Raw genomic sequence first — 15,579 nt, 5'->3', positions numbered from 1 at the left:
AAAGAAAGAAAATCGATAATATCATTTCTCGGTCAAGAAAGTTTGCAGATGGTGCTCCGCATCAAGGACTTCTAGTTCGACTTCGGTAAGCGCTCTGATTTCAGATCTGCCAAACAAGAACGAAATGCCACCGTCGATGGTGCCCGAGATCGAGACAGCAATGGCAAAAAGGACCCAGAAGATGGAGGACCAGCCTGCCTTGTTTGCAGTAAACGTTGTCACGACCAGTGACGCTATCAGGAGAAGTATTGAGGCCCAGAAGTGCAGGCCGCGGAAGAATTTCTGCCTCTGGGCGGTCTTCATGTACGTGTGGAGGCATTCTATCATGGTTTCGTAGTTAGAGTATTTCTGTAAGATCTGTTCTCTATCAAGGACTTTTGCATGCTTGACGGAGGTGGATGGACGGGACTCTGTGCCTTGTGGGACGACATTTAAGGTGCATGAGTATGCGAAATGGTCAGAAACACTGCAGTCCAGGTGGGGGATTCTTTCAGTAAACCTAACACCTGCATCTACTGTCTGCAAAAAATCAGGGTCAATAAGGGCATAGTCCAGTCTGCATGCCTCATCGGGTTGTCTTTGGGCTCTCCATGTGTTGAGCAGCGAATCGCAAGTGGTACAGCCCTTAAGCAATTGCTGCAATGGAGAAAGACGGGCGATCACCGCCAAGTCTTGCTTCCCATGCAATTGTTCCCAGGAGTCGACCAAGCCGGCCTCCTGCGTGAGGAATTTGTGGGGTAGTGAGCCTGGTCTGGAGTTCAAGTCGCCCACCACAATCACCGCATAGCCGGCCTGCCTGTAAAGCTTAATGAGCTTGCTGAAATCCCAGGCCTGACAAGATCTGTGACATAAGTAGGCGGCATCGCCCTGCTTGGCGTATGGAGCGTGCATGTGACTGTTCATTATCGCAATGGGACGCGTGCCCGTGTTCAATACTGTGATGGCAATAGACTTCCCCACGTACCAATCGCCGCGAAACACTGCACTTGGTCTACCATTTATGGGGAACCGGTAAAGGAAGGTCGACTCAATGGGGACTTTGGACAGTATGGCCAAACCAGGACCCGTCAGGATACCGGAATGGAACAGACGCTGATACGGATACTTGGTGGCACATGCCGAAGCCAGATACTTCCAGTCTTCCACACACCAGATCTCTTGTAAGGCAATCACGTCGTAATCTTCGTTGCCAATGCTATCTCCACCATTGGGCAGCAACTCGTCAGATATTGGGGTCAGTGTTGAGTGGCCCGCCAACTTATCCGCAATGGCCCTGAGTCTTTCTTTGCGGTGTTTGGAGACGTATTTCAACCCCCAAGTATTGAAGGTCAGAAACTTTATGGAATATTCCTTATTATTATCGGACATATTTGCGTTGCCTGCTCAATTCTTCGAGTCCAAACCAACGATCTCCCTTCATGCACATCTCTCTCTGTATTTTCTGCTGTACATATATTACTTTTTTTTCCCTTTTTTACGCGGAAAGCGCAAATTTCCTCGAAGATTTAAGCCAAACGAAAACAAAACCAAAATAAATCAAATCAGACCAAAACAAAACAAGGCAGGCCAAGCCGATTCAATTGAAAAACCGCTTATACACATACACATACAAGAATGGCCAGTATAGACGCGTTTTCGGATCTTGAGCACCGAATGGATGTGTTCCAAAAGGACGTGGCCCAGGTACTGGCACGTCAGCAAAACCATGCGCGCCAGCAGCTGCAACAGTTCCAAGCGGAAATGCGTCAATTATATAACCAACATCAACACCTCATAGATGAACTGCAACGGCTTGCCACTCAGCGCACCGCTCTGCAGCAACAGATACATGCAGCCCAACAAGCTACAAACACTACCAGAGAGCAATGGAGAAGCTACCACGAGCGTGAATGTGAGTTATCTAGACGACAATCGACCCTGGCAGCTCAATCGCGCGAGCTGGACTCGCTGCTGCAACAGCGTGGTGAAGAGTGTAACCAATTACGCGCACGTTGGGCTGCGCAGTCGGGTAATGATGCAGCAGAGGTCGCACTGTACGAACGGCTGTTGCAACTTCGAGTGGTACCCGGATCCAGTGATGTGCACGACGTACGTTTCGTATTCGGTGATGATGAGCATTGCTGGATTGAGATCGCGATGCACGGAGATCACGTGGTTGGAGAATCTCACCCGGAGCTAAGTGTTGAAAACCGGGCAACACTTGAGCACGTGCTTGCCGTCGAGGGCGACCTCGCGGCATTTCTAATCGTGGTACGCGATATGTTACTAGAATCTTTATAACGCCTTCATACGTATCTATGCAGTTTACTATAGCCCTATGTTCTAGACGAGAAATAGACTGGTTCATATTGTATATACACAACTTTCAAGGACACATTCTACTTTCTAAGAAGATTGCGCGGTTTCTAAGTAAGTGTATCGTCTACTTACCTATAATATACTAAGTAATGATGATGTGGCAACGATATGCAAGGGGTACGCCACGCTCATGGACATCACTCGCGTTTGGCAAAACTAGCCGCTTATCAAACATGAGTCCGGTGCTTCGCCCACGCATGCCAGTCCACCAGCGCTTGCAGACGTTATCTGGTCTGGCAACCAGCAACACAATATACCGTTCTACTCAAATACGTGCTTTCCATGTCTCATGGACGAGGTCCAATGAAAGTAGGCCAAATAAAGACGACGAGGGCCAAAACAATGGCAATAAAGATAATAATGGGAAGGACGGAAAAGACAAGAAAAATGAGTTTAATTCGTTATCAGAATACTTTAAATCTAAGGAATTTGCAAATACGATGTTTTTGACCATCGGATTCACAATCATATTTACTTTACTGACACCTTCTAGTAGCAACTCAGGAGACGACTCTAATCGCGTCTTGACTTTCCAGGATTTCAAAACAAAGTACTTGGAAAAGGGACTTGTGTCCAAGATCTACGTCGTTAATAAGTTTCTCGTAGAGGCCGAATTAGTTAATACAAAGCAAGTTGTCTCGTTCACCATTGGTTCAGTGGATATTTTTGAGGAGCAGATGGACCAGATCCAGGACCTCTTGAACATCCCGCCTCGTGACCGAATTCCCATCAAATACATTGAGAGGTCATCTCCCTTCACATTTTTGTTCCCCTTCCTGCCCACTATCATCTTGCTTGGTGGCCTCTACTTTATTACGAGGAAAATAAATAGTTCGCCGCCCAATGCAAATGGCAGTGGTGGTGGGGGCCTCGGAGGCATGTTTAATGTAGGCAAATCGAGAGCAAAGCTGTTCAATAAGGAAACAGACATTAAAATTTCATTTAAGAATGTCGCCGGCTGTGATGAAGCTAAGCAGGAAATTATGGAATTTGTCCACTTTCTGAAAAATCCAGCTAAGTACACTAAACTGGGTGCCAAGATTCCACGAGGTGCTATTCTTTCTGGACCTCCAGGTACCGGTAAGACCCTTTTGGCCAAGGCGACCGCGGGTGAGGCAAACGTTCCTTTCTTGTCTGTGTCAGGTTCTGAGTTCGTCGAAATGTTTGTTGGGGTGGGTGCTTCTCGTGTAAGAGACTTGTTCACCCAAGCAAGATCTATGGCCCCCTCCATTATCTTTATAGATGAAATCGACGCTATTGGTAAAGAAAGAGGCAAAGGCGGCGCCCTTGGTGGCGCTAACGATGAAAGGGAGGCTACGTTGAATCAATTATTAGTGGAAATGGACGGTTTTACTACTTCCGATCAAGTCGTCGTTCTTGCGGGCACAAATAGGCCCGATGTGCTGGATAATGCTTTAATGAGGCCCGGAAGATTCGATAGACATATCCAAATTGACTCTCCCGATGTCAATGGTAGGCAACAAATATATTTAGTTCATATGAAAAGACTGAATCTAGATCCTCTTCTTACAGATGACATGAATAATCTTTCCGGGAAATTGGCTACGCTTACTCCAGGCTTCACTGGTGCAGATATTGCTAATGCTTGTAACGAAGCTGCATTGATCGCTGCCAGACATAATGACCCATATATCACTATCCATCATTTTGAACAAGCCATTGAAAGAGTCATTGCTGGACTGGAAAAAAAGACAAGAGTCCTTTCTAAAGAGGAGAAAAGGTCTGTGGCCTATCATGAGGCAGGCCATGCTGTTTGTGGTTGGTTTCTAAAATATGCTGACCCACTTTTGAAAGTAAGCATTATTCCGCGTGGTCAAGGTGCTTTAGGTTATGCTCAATACCTACCACCAGACCAATACTTGATATCCGAGGAACAATTCAAACATAGAATGATCATGGCCCTTGGTGGTCGTGTTTCTGAAGAGCTGCATTTCCCATCGGTGACTAGTGGTGCTCATGACGATTTCAAAAAAGTCACACAGATGGCAAATGCAATGGTCACATCTCTAGGAATGTCACCCAAGATTGGCTACCTATCATTTGACCAAAATGATGGAAATTTTAAAGTTAATAAACCCTTCAGCAATAAAACGGCAAGAACCATTGATTTGGAAGTTAAATCCATAGTAGATGATGCTCACCGAGCTTGTACAGAATTGCTAACCAAAAATTTGGACAAAGTCGATCTCGTCGCTAAAGAATTGCTACGTAAGGAAGCAATCACTAGAGAAGACATGATTAGATTATTAGGTCCAAGGCCATTCAAGGAAAGAAACGAGGCTTTTGAAAAATACTTAGATCCAAAGAACAATAATGAACCACCTGCGGCACCTGCGGCAACAAATTAAAGGGGAAATGAAACAGTAGTTTCCCCACATTATTTTACATTTCTATTTTATCTCTTCCAGAGGTCCTATCTTATTTTCTCATTCTTTTAGTAATAATATACGTGTATATATATATATATTGATAACGAGTAATAAAAAAAATAAAAAAAATAATACATATTCGAAAACAATACTGTTTTTTTGTTCGACTCAAAAGGTTTCCTCGTCGATAATTAAATTATTGCTCATGCCAACGTTACTTCCGTCATTCTGCATTATCACATCATGGTTACTACCCTCGTCACCATTGACACTGCCATTGATATTTTCATAGCCGCCCTCGTTCGGTACAGTTCCATGTTCACCCACATTTTTACCACCCAATTCATCCTCATCATCATTCATTTCAAATCCTTCCGCAGTAGCATACAAAATGCTTTCCACCTTTTTTACGAATCTTAATAGTGCTCCCCCATTGCCATTACCGTGGCCGGTGATGGTCTCATCATTGAATTTATAAACACCTTCATTTATTAGATCTTGTGTAGTGTGGACGAGGATCTCTATGTCACGCAGTTTGTTGAAGTAAAATTCCCTTTCAATCTCTAGAGTGCTTACTGTTCCTTTGTACTGTTCTATCTCTTCATTCAATGAACCAATTGTTTCCTGAGATTTGGATAATTCCGCTTGTATTGCTACCAGCTGACCTTGTGTGACACTGGTTTTTCTGCTGCTGTTTATTCCCAGTGAAGAATGTCTTGTTGTTAATCCTCCTGGTACGGCGCTGCCTGTCCCTGTGCTTGATGACCTTTTTGCGGTGGTAGGATTGGATACTGTACGGGTTTTGATTGCGCTATTATTCGTTATAATGGGACGATACTTACGTCTTGCATCTGGATCATACACGCTTTCATCTTTATGTCGAATCCAGTGTTTTTTCAACCATTGCAAGAACTCTAAATTATCTTGAAATTTACATCTGATTAATTTATCAACGTACACTGTTTTCTCGATTCCATGTCTACTAAAGCAACTCTGTAAAATTTTATAGTTCGTTTGAAACTCATATTCTGCCGTGGCATTGAACTTTACTCTGTTCATGGGCAAATCTCCATAAATTGAATCCATTATTTGGCAATATGCTGCTCCCGTCCCACATTCCTCGATTTTTTTGTAATTCAAGTTAAGGAGCCCATTCAGCCATGTAAGCAACTCTGTACGTGATTCTCCGATACCCGCACTCATTGCTTCGTACCTGATTTGGTGGAATGTTGTCCTTTCTTTTGTACCTGTCTTCAAGATTTTTTGACCTGTTTCAAGTGTTTTTTTCGCCATTTGACTAATAACTTCTTCAACGCGTAGACGCGTTACGAAGAACATCAGTACAAGATCACCTTACATTTTTGCATTCTTTAAATTCATATTGTAAACTCAGCCGTTTTCTACCCTGTTTGCCGGTATTGCACCAAGCCAAGTTATCAGAATGGTCACCAGTGCCCCATGGTACTCCACTAGGTGGACCAGCCATATCTAGTGCTTTATGGAACAGCGGTATCTACGCCGCTGATTCAAAATAGAGTGTACCACTTTTACTAATTGAACCTCATACTATAAGAAAGTTCCAAAAAAATCAAAGAAAAATATTTGGCGGTATAAATAGTTGAAAATATGTATGTATGTCTTTATTCTTATAATTCTTTCAAACCACTAGTCTTATGTACTGCAGTAGCGAAAACCAGTTTATACTTACTGTTAATTATAATACACACAATAAGCAGTCCACTATGTATGTATACATATAAAAATATAAACTGTCTTTCAGTTACAGTATGGTGTGCATAGAAATATTCTTACGTGAAAAATCCTTTTTTTATTTTAAAATGTGTCTCAAATCGTCATAAGTACCTAAAGTTTTTCTGCCTTGATTAATGAGCCTTCGTCATATAGCTGGTCTAATGTAACTTTGAAAAATTTTGAGGCTTTAGCACGCTTTATTTTAAAAGTTGGCGTAACAACATCGTCCTCGAGAGTTAAAGGGTCAAGTCCAACTTTGATGTTGTGCAATTTTTCAAATCCTTGTAGCCCATCGATGCATTTATTGATTTTGTTTAAAAATTCCTTCTTTAGCTTTGTATTACGGTTTAGGTTTTCTACTAGCACTTCCTTAGTCCATGTTTTCACCTCTGGGTGCTTTGTAGCCAAAATTGGTTGGGCCGCATCAACATCAACACCAACAATCCCAACTAAAAATGTCTTTAAAGGATCCCCAAAAACAAATATTTGCGTGATATAAGGACATGATGATAAATAAATGTTTTCAATTTTCTCTGGAGCAATGTATTCGCCGTGTGCTAACTTGAAAAAGTTCTTGACTCGATCAATGACGTTGATACGGCCTTTCCCGTCGATAAATGCAACATCTCCGGTAGAAAACCAACCATCTTGATCAATAGCTTTTGAAGTTTCATCTGCATTTTTGAAATACCTTTCAAAAACCTGTGGACCACGAACCTGTAGCTCACCTCTTAAATCCTTGTCGGCATGGTAACCCATTTCTGGGACAGACTTCAATCTACATTCTGCGGAAATACCTATGGCACCACATGATCCAACATCTTTTTCAAATGGTTCGCTCAAACAGACACCAGCAAAAGTTTCGGTTAAGCCGTAGCCTTGCCTTATACCAATATCCAAGGCACTCCTTAAAAAAAGCAACGTGTCCTTAGATATGGGGGCAGATCCGGTAATTATAAATGAGTTATTGGACAAACCTAAAGAGTCTCTAATTTTATCAATCAGTACGCGATGGTAAACTAGAAAGTTCATAATCGATTTATCTGGACCACCTTTCGCAGTAAATCTGGCTGACTTGGAATCCAATATAGTATTTGCCACATTTCTCTGTACAGCAGATTTATCCAAAGCATTCTTTATACCTGCTTCGAACCGTGTCAATATTCTAGGAACCAAAGCAATTGCATAAGGTTTCAAGATCTTCAAATCCTCCACCAATACAGTTGGGTCCGGTCTATGCAAAAAGCCTATCCCAAACCCGATGGCTAGATCATAGGCAATAACCATTCTTTCAAAAATATGAGCCAATGGCAGAAAACACATATCATGCAATTGTTGGTTTCTTTCATCTGGCGGTACTCTAAAAGTGGAAAAAGCAAATGCTATCCCAGACGCAATATTTCTGTGAGACATTTCTACACCTTTAGGTAAACCCGTGGTACCAGAAGTAAACGAAATAGTATACAAGGAATCTGGTGTAGGCGGAATTGCAGGAATTTCATTAAAGCGACCAACTTGCTCTACTTGCTCCAGTGAAAAAAAAGTGATTCTTTCATTTAAAGAGTTACACTTGATGGGTAGCAGTGATTCGTTTAGCACATTAAGCTCAGTATTAGTTAGTTCGTCCATACAAACTAGAGTATTGACAAATTTCATATCAGGTAGCATCTTCAAAACATGATACATATTGGATTTCGCAAAAATAAGAATGGGGGCTTCGGTTAAATTTAAAATGTACTCGGAGGTTTTTGGACCTAGCGTTTCGTACAAAGCCGTATTGGTTAGAGAATACGCTTGACAGGCCAAATCTGTCAGGATCCATTCAGGATTGTTGTGTGACAGGATAGCAACAACAAAGTCATTGGCTTCCAAAGGGCGTTTCCTTTTCGTGTTTACCAAGGACAATATACCACTTCCGATATTATGACATCTTTTAGATACTGTGGAATACGGCTCAAAACGGTATGTTTCCTCCCAGGTACCTGTAGCTTTATCAATTGGCCTTGAACCTAAGCAGTCACGTTGAGGCCACCTCCTAGCAGAAAACATGAAGTGGTCGTACGCGGTCCTTAAATTTTTATCAACACAGCTGATCAGATTTTCAGAGGAAAGGGAACTCCTGTAAATTGGGCTAAAGCCAGACTCATTATCCGAATTTGAAATCGCAACCGCTTGTTTCTTCAAAAAGGTTTTATACCTTGGGTAGCTAGTCAATGGTAATTGGGAGTATAGCTCCTCAATGTATTCATCAGAGCCCTTGGTGTAACCAGCTAACCTTGTTTTCAAGCTTTCAAAACGAGGATCCGATTCAATCAAATCGGTAAGAGCATAATCTGGAGCGGGCATATTTCAAAACTCGCTTGTTCTTATTTATTTTCTGTAATCTACATCTCTCCATTCCTCTTAGCCATGGGTCTCCTGTGCTTTATATAGCTCCAACCCATCATCGCTTAATCTACCCCCCCAATTAATGTCAAGCTTTTCTCGTTTTGACTCCAACCCATCATCGGCGGCTCGGCGTTAAACTCTGACGGCCCGTAGGCTGTCTTAAAAAAGTTGGCTGATTTAAATATCGTCTTTTGATGCTAACTACTTTTCTTATTAACTGATAACTGCCTCATTTATCAATAAAAAGTTGTTTGCTAAAGCCAACTATATATAAGTACTTATTTGCTGAGTTGTAAGGCGTCTTTAAAGCCGTCTACAATAACGTCGGGGACACCGGGACTTCTAGAGAACCCCATTCCACCCAGTGAAACTGTTTGGCCATAGGTTTCTTGAAACTTCCTTTCAGCCTTATCTTGCCATGCGTCGTAACCTACATGAAATCTTGGTAGGCATTTATCAGCGATAGTGAATTCCCATTGACCGGCTTCCAGGTCCTTGTTGCTGATACCGAGGTGATGGTTCAGCGCATCTTTGACTGCACTGATGGTTACTTCCTTAGATGGTACTACAGGCACACCATGTTCGTTCAGCATGCAACCGCCTATCATCGCAGTCACTTTTGTGTATTTCTTGAGGGCGTTCGGGTTTGCAGAGAACTTGTCAAAAAGTGGTTTGAAATTTCTTTCGATAACAGAATCAAAAATTACACCAAGCAGTTTTCCTGGATTCTTATTAGATTTGGGCACCAAGTATCCAAATCCATGCAGATCGGCATCCAGTACATCTTTATTTGGCAAATAATAATTAACCAAAATTATTGTGTTTGATTGGATCTCATCTAACAACTTGGATAATGGATTCTTATCCTTCGGTAGCAACTTAGCGATGTTTGGTGGTGTTATTGTAAGCCTTAAATGGTCGAATCCTTCGTATTTGTCGCCAGACTTCACTCTCAATCCGATTGTCGTTTCATTAGCAGGGCGCTCCATTATTTGCGTCACCGCATTACCAGTAATTATTTTGACGTTGCTAAACTCGTTCAAAGCATTTCTGACTATCTTGGGAAATGTTTCCAAACCTCCAGCGAGGCCTAACATGGGATATTTCTTTAGTGTGTTTGATAAGTCTAATAACTTTGACTTATCCTTTCCAAGCGCATTTGAGTAATCGCTAAGACAGCCGGTTAGAGACTGATGAAGACTCTTCGTTTTTTTACTTTTAGACTTTTCACGTATATTATCAATCATAGCTTGCGTATTCGATCCATGCTTAAGTTCGTTGTAATATATTTTCTTAAACGTCCTCTTCGCGCTTAGTAGGGCAACATCATCTCCATAAATACCTCTTAGTAAGGCACTGATCATATTGTTTGATATGTAGTTATTGCCAAACCTTCTATAACAAATGGATTCAACGCTTTCGTCTTCGCCAGGATGTGGCGATTTCTTCCTGAACCATTCTCCCATCATACCTGTAATAAGTCCTTTTCCCAACGGATTCAGAAGAAATTTAATTGTTGTCGATATGGAGTCAGGAACCTGTACCAGTCTATCACTAGGATCTAGCAGAAACTTTCTGTCTGCAATACAACCTTTATCAATCCTTTGGACAACAGCTTCTTTGCCCAAGTCTCTAAGGGTATCCATAATCAGAACAGTACCGTCTGATACGCCCCTCAATGTTCTGGGTCCCTTCTCTACCATAATTGGCTTCCCGCTCATGTCTTTTGTAGTACAAGAATATATCCAACCCCCGGTTCTATTCTGTGATTCGAACAGTGTGATTTCAACATCTGGTCTTAACTTGCTTAAAAAATACGTAAAACATAGTCCTGAAACGCCTCCTCCTACAACAGCAACTTTCGCTCTCGGTTTTAGCTTTGTTAATGGTAATAGCATTATTCGAGCTCTTTCCCGCGTTCCCAATTGTACCTTCCTCGATAGGATTGAATTGGTATCCTTCGCGGATCTCTCTATTGTTCTCTCTATTATTCTTTTTCTTTTTTAAATACTCCGCGACTCCGAAGCAACAAAATGTCGAAGGCAAGATGAAAGGCGTTTTGCAACTAAACGAGTAATGGCAGCTTTTAATTAAATAACGGTCAGCATTACTCTATAACTTTTCACATAAAATCCTCGAAGAAGGAAAAATTGATAATCAATTTACCGAAGAATGAATATAGGTCTATAAAAATTCAATAATTATAGATGCATAAAAAGCTACGATATTATCTCTTGATACCTAATGCCCTTTCCCTTGACTGTCTTATTGAGCTCAGTCTCCATGAATTTTGATCCTTGGCAAATTTATTATGCAATGGAATGATTTTTGCTCTCTTCCTAGATTGACTTTCAGCATCTCCAGCTTTATAAAAATGAGGTGCTACTTCCAGGAGCCATTGGGGCTCAATGCTTGTTACCTGTGACATGTATTCCCGGCTAGTTAGTACAATACTATGGTATATCACGTATTCATACTCTTTTCCGTACAATGAACTCGAAGGATGTATCCCAACCTCTGTACCACCATTGATGGTTTTATAACCCACCTGTGAGTCTCGCTTTGCAGCATTCATGAAGAACCCCGATACAAATGTTTTACGAACTAAATCAGGATCACTATGACAGCTTATCAACCTTAGTCCCATTTTCTTAAATATCATGCTGATTTGGCTTTTAACATCTCTGGCTCTTTTCAAATGCCTAAAGTGCAAAAAGTTTGTTTTGCAATACTGTTCTGAGTAATTTGCCTGTTTCCATCTAGTGTAAACGTTCAATAATGTTAAATGGTCACCATATGGGTGATGGAACTTTGCCTTCTTGTTATCGGCTTCCAATTGCTTATCTTTCGGACGATAGAAAACGTTCTGTACTGACAACATTGAAATTATAGTAACAATTTCATCGGAACACTGTTTATCAACAGATGATAATAAGGAGCGTGATAGAGTGGGATCCATTGGAAACAATGACATCTCTTTACCTAGTTTTGTTAATTTTCCCTCGTCATCCAGTGATTGTAAGTGGTATAATTCTGTCAGCGCGTTAAGCATTAAATTTTTGGGCGGTGGGTCCATGAAGTCAAATTTCAATAAATCATTAATTCCCATGGCCTTTAGCATTAAAATAGTATGAGAAAGATTTTGTCTTTGAATTTCTGGAACCGTGTTTTCTAACATTTCATTGTAAAATGCGGATTCTGTATAGAGTCGATAGCATTTCCCAGGACCTGTTCTCCCCGCCCTACCTTTTCTTTGATTTGCCTGTGCTTGAGAGATTGGAGACACTATCAACTGCTCGATACCTGCTCTAGCATTATAAATGTTGATTTTTGCAAATCCAGGGTCTACGACATAATAAATGCCATCAATAGTGATGGAAGTTTCTGCAATATTTGTAGCAAATACAACTTTTCTACTGCCCTTTGGAGTGGGTTCAAAAATTTTCGATTGGATTTCACTTGGTAAAGCAGAATAAACAGGTAAAATCAGTAATTCGCCAATGCTATCACCCAAAGTTTTTACCCTATCATATAAAATTTCACAGCATGAGTCTATTTCTTCCTGTCCGGTCAGAAAGACTAAAATATCACCTGGCCCTTCATTAATATGGATGTCGATTACACAATCCAAAGCTGCCTCTATATAATCCATTTGGGGCGTCTGTGAGTAGAGCACCTCCACGGGAAACGTCTTACCAGGTATATTAATAATTGGACAATTTAAGAAATATTCAGAAAATTTAGCAGAGTTCAAAGTGGCGGATGTGACTATTACTTTTAACTCTGGCCTTTTAATGGCCGCTTTCTTCAACAATGCAAATAAAACATCAGTTGCCACGGTTCTTTCGTGAGCCTCATCTAACATGATAACAGAATATTTTGACATCTCAGGATCTAACAACGCCTCTCTTTGTAACATACCATCAGTCATATATTTTATTCTGGTATTCGGGCTAGTGACATCTTCGAACCTAATAGTATAACCAACGTCATGGCCAACTTTGCAGCCAACTTCTTCAGCTACCCTTTTAGCAACAGACACAGCAGCAACCCTACGAGGTTGGGTACATCCGATCATCCCATAGTTACTAAACCCTTCTTCATCTAAGTATTGAGTAATCTGAGTGGTTTTACCCGAGCCTGTCTCACCAACAATGACCAAAAATTGATTTTCACGCACAGCGCGCATCAATTCTGATCTCATCGCATATACAGGCAAAGTTTGACGCTGTACACTGATTGGCATGGAAGTTCTTTTGCCGTATGAGATAGGTTCATTCATCCTGTTTCTTTCCCATTCGGTAACGACCAGCTTATTTCTCAACGTTTGAATTTCGTTCCTGGAATCCTTTCTGTTCTTCGTGGGATCATCGAATGCTTGTTGCTTCCTAATTTGTTGTTCAATCTCTCTCTTTTTCCTTAATTTTTCTTCTCTGTGATCTCTTATTGCATTTGAGCCGTTCATTGCTGAACGATTCATAAATCCTCTGTGAACTTTCGTAATTTTAGGCATTTCATATTTCTTGGCCCCCTTGACTTGCTGATCCTTTAAAAACTTGGGCCCATCATCTGTATTTAGCTCAACATCAATTTCATCCGTCTCATTTTTTTCTTGTTCTTCTTTCGGTTTTGAGTCCACGTTCTCTGTCTCAGTGTTGATGATACTACCCTCTTCCCTTTTTGCGGTCAAATAGGAAGTGTTTATGGGTATTTCATCTTTCAATTCGGGATAATCATCAATGGAAGCAGCACCACTAGCAATGAGTTGCCGAATTTCCCATCTTTCCGGTGAAGTCAATGCGCGCCTTTTAATTTTATTTTTCATTTTCCTGCTTGTTTGAGTGTCCCTGGATCTACCTCTATCTTCGACGCTTTCATTATTTGTTTTGCTGGTTTCTCCACTATGTTGATCAACATTTTTCATCGAGAGCGATATTTTTCTATTATTTTGAATTTTTATCACTTCGACAAATACGTGTTGGCCTTGTTTCACAACATCGTGTGGATCCAATGTTCTTTGTTCTGAAATTTCTGAAATATGAACTAAACCATCGCAGTTCTTCATCTGTGTCCCAAAAATTTGGACAAAACAGCCAAAAGAAGTTATGTTTCTCACTCTACCTTCATAAACTTTATGAAGGACAGGGCTAGGGTCTAAACTTTCTATTCTTTGTGTTTCTTCCCGGATTTCTTCTATCTTAATTGGGATCTTAGTGCTTGGAAAAACAGAAGCTTCTTCTTTTATTACTGGTGGTGATGCAATTTGATATATTTTGAAGATTGTTTCATTATCGAGTCCGCTTTGCATCGAATTCAGTTGTCCCTGGAACTCAGTTATTGATTTAGATTTATTCAAAATGCTAAGAACAAATTCAGTCACAACAGGGTCATCCAAATTAACGTCATCTTTCAGCACTTGATGAACTTTTTGACTTAACGGTGGATCTATAACTGTACTTCGTATTTTTTCTTTTTCCTGCTTTCCTGAGAATGCATCATACATCTTGGTACTGTCCTCGTAGGATATGCCGGCATCCAATTTTTGGATATTTTGTATAAACTCTTGCAAATTGGCGGACTTATTTATAATGTTCAGTACAAATTCAATGATCACGGGGTCATCAGATCCCACCACAGCTCCTATTAGTTTCGATATATCAGACATTCCAGTTATCTCGGTGTTTCTTTTGTTGAAGACTATGTCCGTCCTGCACAATACAACGTATAAACACAGGGAAGTGACAGCATTTGAACTAATAATAAACCATCTCGAAGGGCTATCTTTATGTATCCTTCGATTGTTTCTTCAAAATATGGTTATACGGGTAACATAATTGTCAATTTTTTTGAATTAGTTATAACAAGGTAGTATTAGCATCAATTGTGATTCGTGATAGATCAGAGGAGAGACATCTCGCATTGGTAGCAAAAAATGGGAAATTGTCTTATTTCTGATACATTTGCTATTATAACGGATGAAAAAAACTATAATAACTTTATTTAATTTTATGAACGGAGAGGACAACTACTTTAGTATGTCTTTGGCAATCATCTTCTTCGTGTGGTTACACTGAAGATCTTTCACTGTGTCTGGAAATCATCCACTTGTCTTATGCCATCTTTATCCACAACTTTAACAATGACGCCCTTGAAATCCATTGGCATTCTTTTTTCAAGCTCTTTTACACAAAGTTTTAGTAAATCTAAGCCCTCCTCAGTAGTCATGTCAGGTCTATAATGATGATCTAGTAAAGAAAATGTGTAAAACCCTGAATAACCATGAGCACCATAGGGTAATTCGACTTTGGTACCCAAGTAGTCAATTTGATATAGTTCTGGTTTATTTTTCTTTTTGTCATAGCCTCCAATCAATACGTTGACTTGGTAAGGCTTTCTCGATCTAATTGATTTGGCTAATTCCTGTCTAACAAAACTAGATACTGCTTGTGGAGAAAGCTCATAATCTTCCCTAATGGAGTATAATTGGATGTTGGCTTGAATATATTCGGCGAATTGAACGGTATCACCAGCCTCACCAGCAAAACTCATCAGTGTGTGTGGCGATAGTTGTCTTGTTTTATCATCTGAATCTTTTAAAACCGAAATACCTCTTGTGACTGCCTTAGAGGACGCTAGAATGACAGAATCCTGTACACGAATGCCTAAAATAATATCCATTTCTTAGTATATC

At 40.6% G+C, this 15,579-nt stretch overlaps 8 protein-coding genes across 8 annotated transcripts; 2 read left to right on the top strand and 6 right to left on the bottom strand.

Annotated features, from left to right (window-relative positions):
• Nucleotides 1–21: 21 nt before the first annotated feature.
• ISC1 (inositol phosphosphingolipid phospholipase) lies at nucleotides 22–1,368 on the bottom strand (the record flags this gene model as incomplete). Its single annotated transcript, XM_033909941.1, has 1 exon — nucleotides 22–1,368. The coding sequence occupies one exon, from the start codon at nucleotides 1,366–1,368 to the stop codon at nucleotides 22–24; it is 1,347 nt and encodes a 448-aa protein (XP_033765832.1).
• A 246-nt stretch (nucleotides 1,369–1,614) lies between these two features.
• SPC25 (kinetochore-associated Ndc80 complex subunit SPC25) lies at nucleotides 1,615–2,280 on the top strand (the record flags this gene model as incomplete). Its single annotated transcript, XM_033909940.1, has 1 exon — nucleotides 1,615–2,280. One exon carries the CDS (start codon nucleotides 1,615–1,617, stop codon nucleotides 2,278–2,280), a length of 666 nt encoding a protein of 221 aa, XP_033765831.1.
• Nucleotides 2,281–2,447: 167 nt separating this feature from the next.
• Nucleotides 2,448–4,727, top strand: AFG3 (AAA family ATPase AFG3; the record flags this gene model as incomplete). Its single annotated transcript, XM_033909939.1, has 1 exon — nucleotides 2,448–4,727. One exon carries the CDS (start codon nucleotides 2,448–2,450, stop codon nucleotides 4,725–4,727), a length of 2,280 nt encoding a protein of 759 aa, XP_033765830.1.
• Nucleotides 4,728–4,916: 189 nt separating this feature from the next.
• On the bottom strand, nucleotides 4,917–6,041 carry BIM1 (microtubule-binding protein BIM1; the record flags this gene model as incomplete). The annotated part of the gene is made up of 1 exon (XM_033909938.1): nucleotides 4,917–6,041. One exon carries the CDS (start codon nucleotides 6,039–6,041, stop codon nucleotides 4,917–4,919), a length of 1,125 nt encoding a protein of 374 aa, XP_033765829.1.
• A 570-nt stretch (nucleotides 6,042–6,611) lies between these two features.
• Nucleotides 6,612–8,846, bottom strand: FAA2 (medium-chain fatty acid-CoA ligase FAA2; the record flags this gene model as incomplete). Its single annotated transcript, XM_033909937.1, has 1 exon — nucleotides 6,612–8,846. One exon carries the CDS (start codon nucleotides 8,844–8,846, stop codon nucleotides 6,612–6,614), a length of 2,235 nt encoding a protein of 744 aa, XP_033765828.1.
• A 320-nt stretch (nucleotides 8,847–9,166) lies between these two features.
• Nucleotides 9,167–10,786, bottom strand: HEM14 (oxygen-dependent protoporphyrinogen oxidase; the record flags this gene model as incomplete). The annotated part of the gene is made up of 1 exon (XM_033909936.1): nucleotides 9,167–10,786. One exon carries the CDS (start codon nucleotides 10,784–10,786, stop codon nucleotides 9,167–9,169), a length of 1,620 nt encoding a protein of 539 aa, XP_033765827.1.
• A 329-nt stretch (nucleotides 10,787–11,115) lies between these two features.
• PRP22 (DEAH-box ATP-dependent RNA helicase PRP22) lies at nucleotides 11,116–14,553 on the bottom strand (the record flags this gene model as incomplete). The annotated part of the gene is made up of 1 exon (XM_033909935.1): nucleotides 11,116–14,553. One exon carries the CDS (start codon nucleotides 14,551–14,553, stop codon nucleotides 11,116–11,118), a length of 3,438 nt encoding a protein of 1,145 aa, XP_033765826.1.
• Nucleotides 14,554–14,969: 416 nt separating this feature from the next.
• On the bottom strand, nucleotides 14,970–15,566 carry PRE1 (proteasome core particle subunit beta 4; the record flags this gene model as incomplete). Its single annotated transcript, XM_033909934.1, has 1 exon — nucleotides 14,970–15,566. One exon carries the CDS (start codon nucleotides 15,564–15,566, stop codon nucleotides 14,970–14,972), a length of 597 nt encoding a protein of 198 aa, XP_033765825.1.
• Nucleotides 15,567–15,579: the final 13 nt, after the last annotated feature.

Source organism: Saccharomyces paradoxus, chromosome V (genome assembly GCF_002079055.1).
Source record: "Saccharomyces paradoxus chromosome V, complete sequence".
NCBI lineage: Eukaryota > Fungi > Ascomycota > Saccharomycetes > Saccharomycetales > Saccharomycetaceae > Saccharomyces > Saccharomyces paradoxus.
The sequence above is the reverse complement of the archived record's forward strand: the minus strand, read 5'-3'. Positions and strand labels throughout refer to the sequence as shown.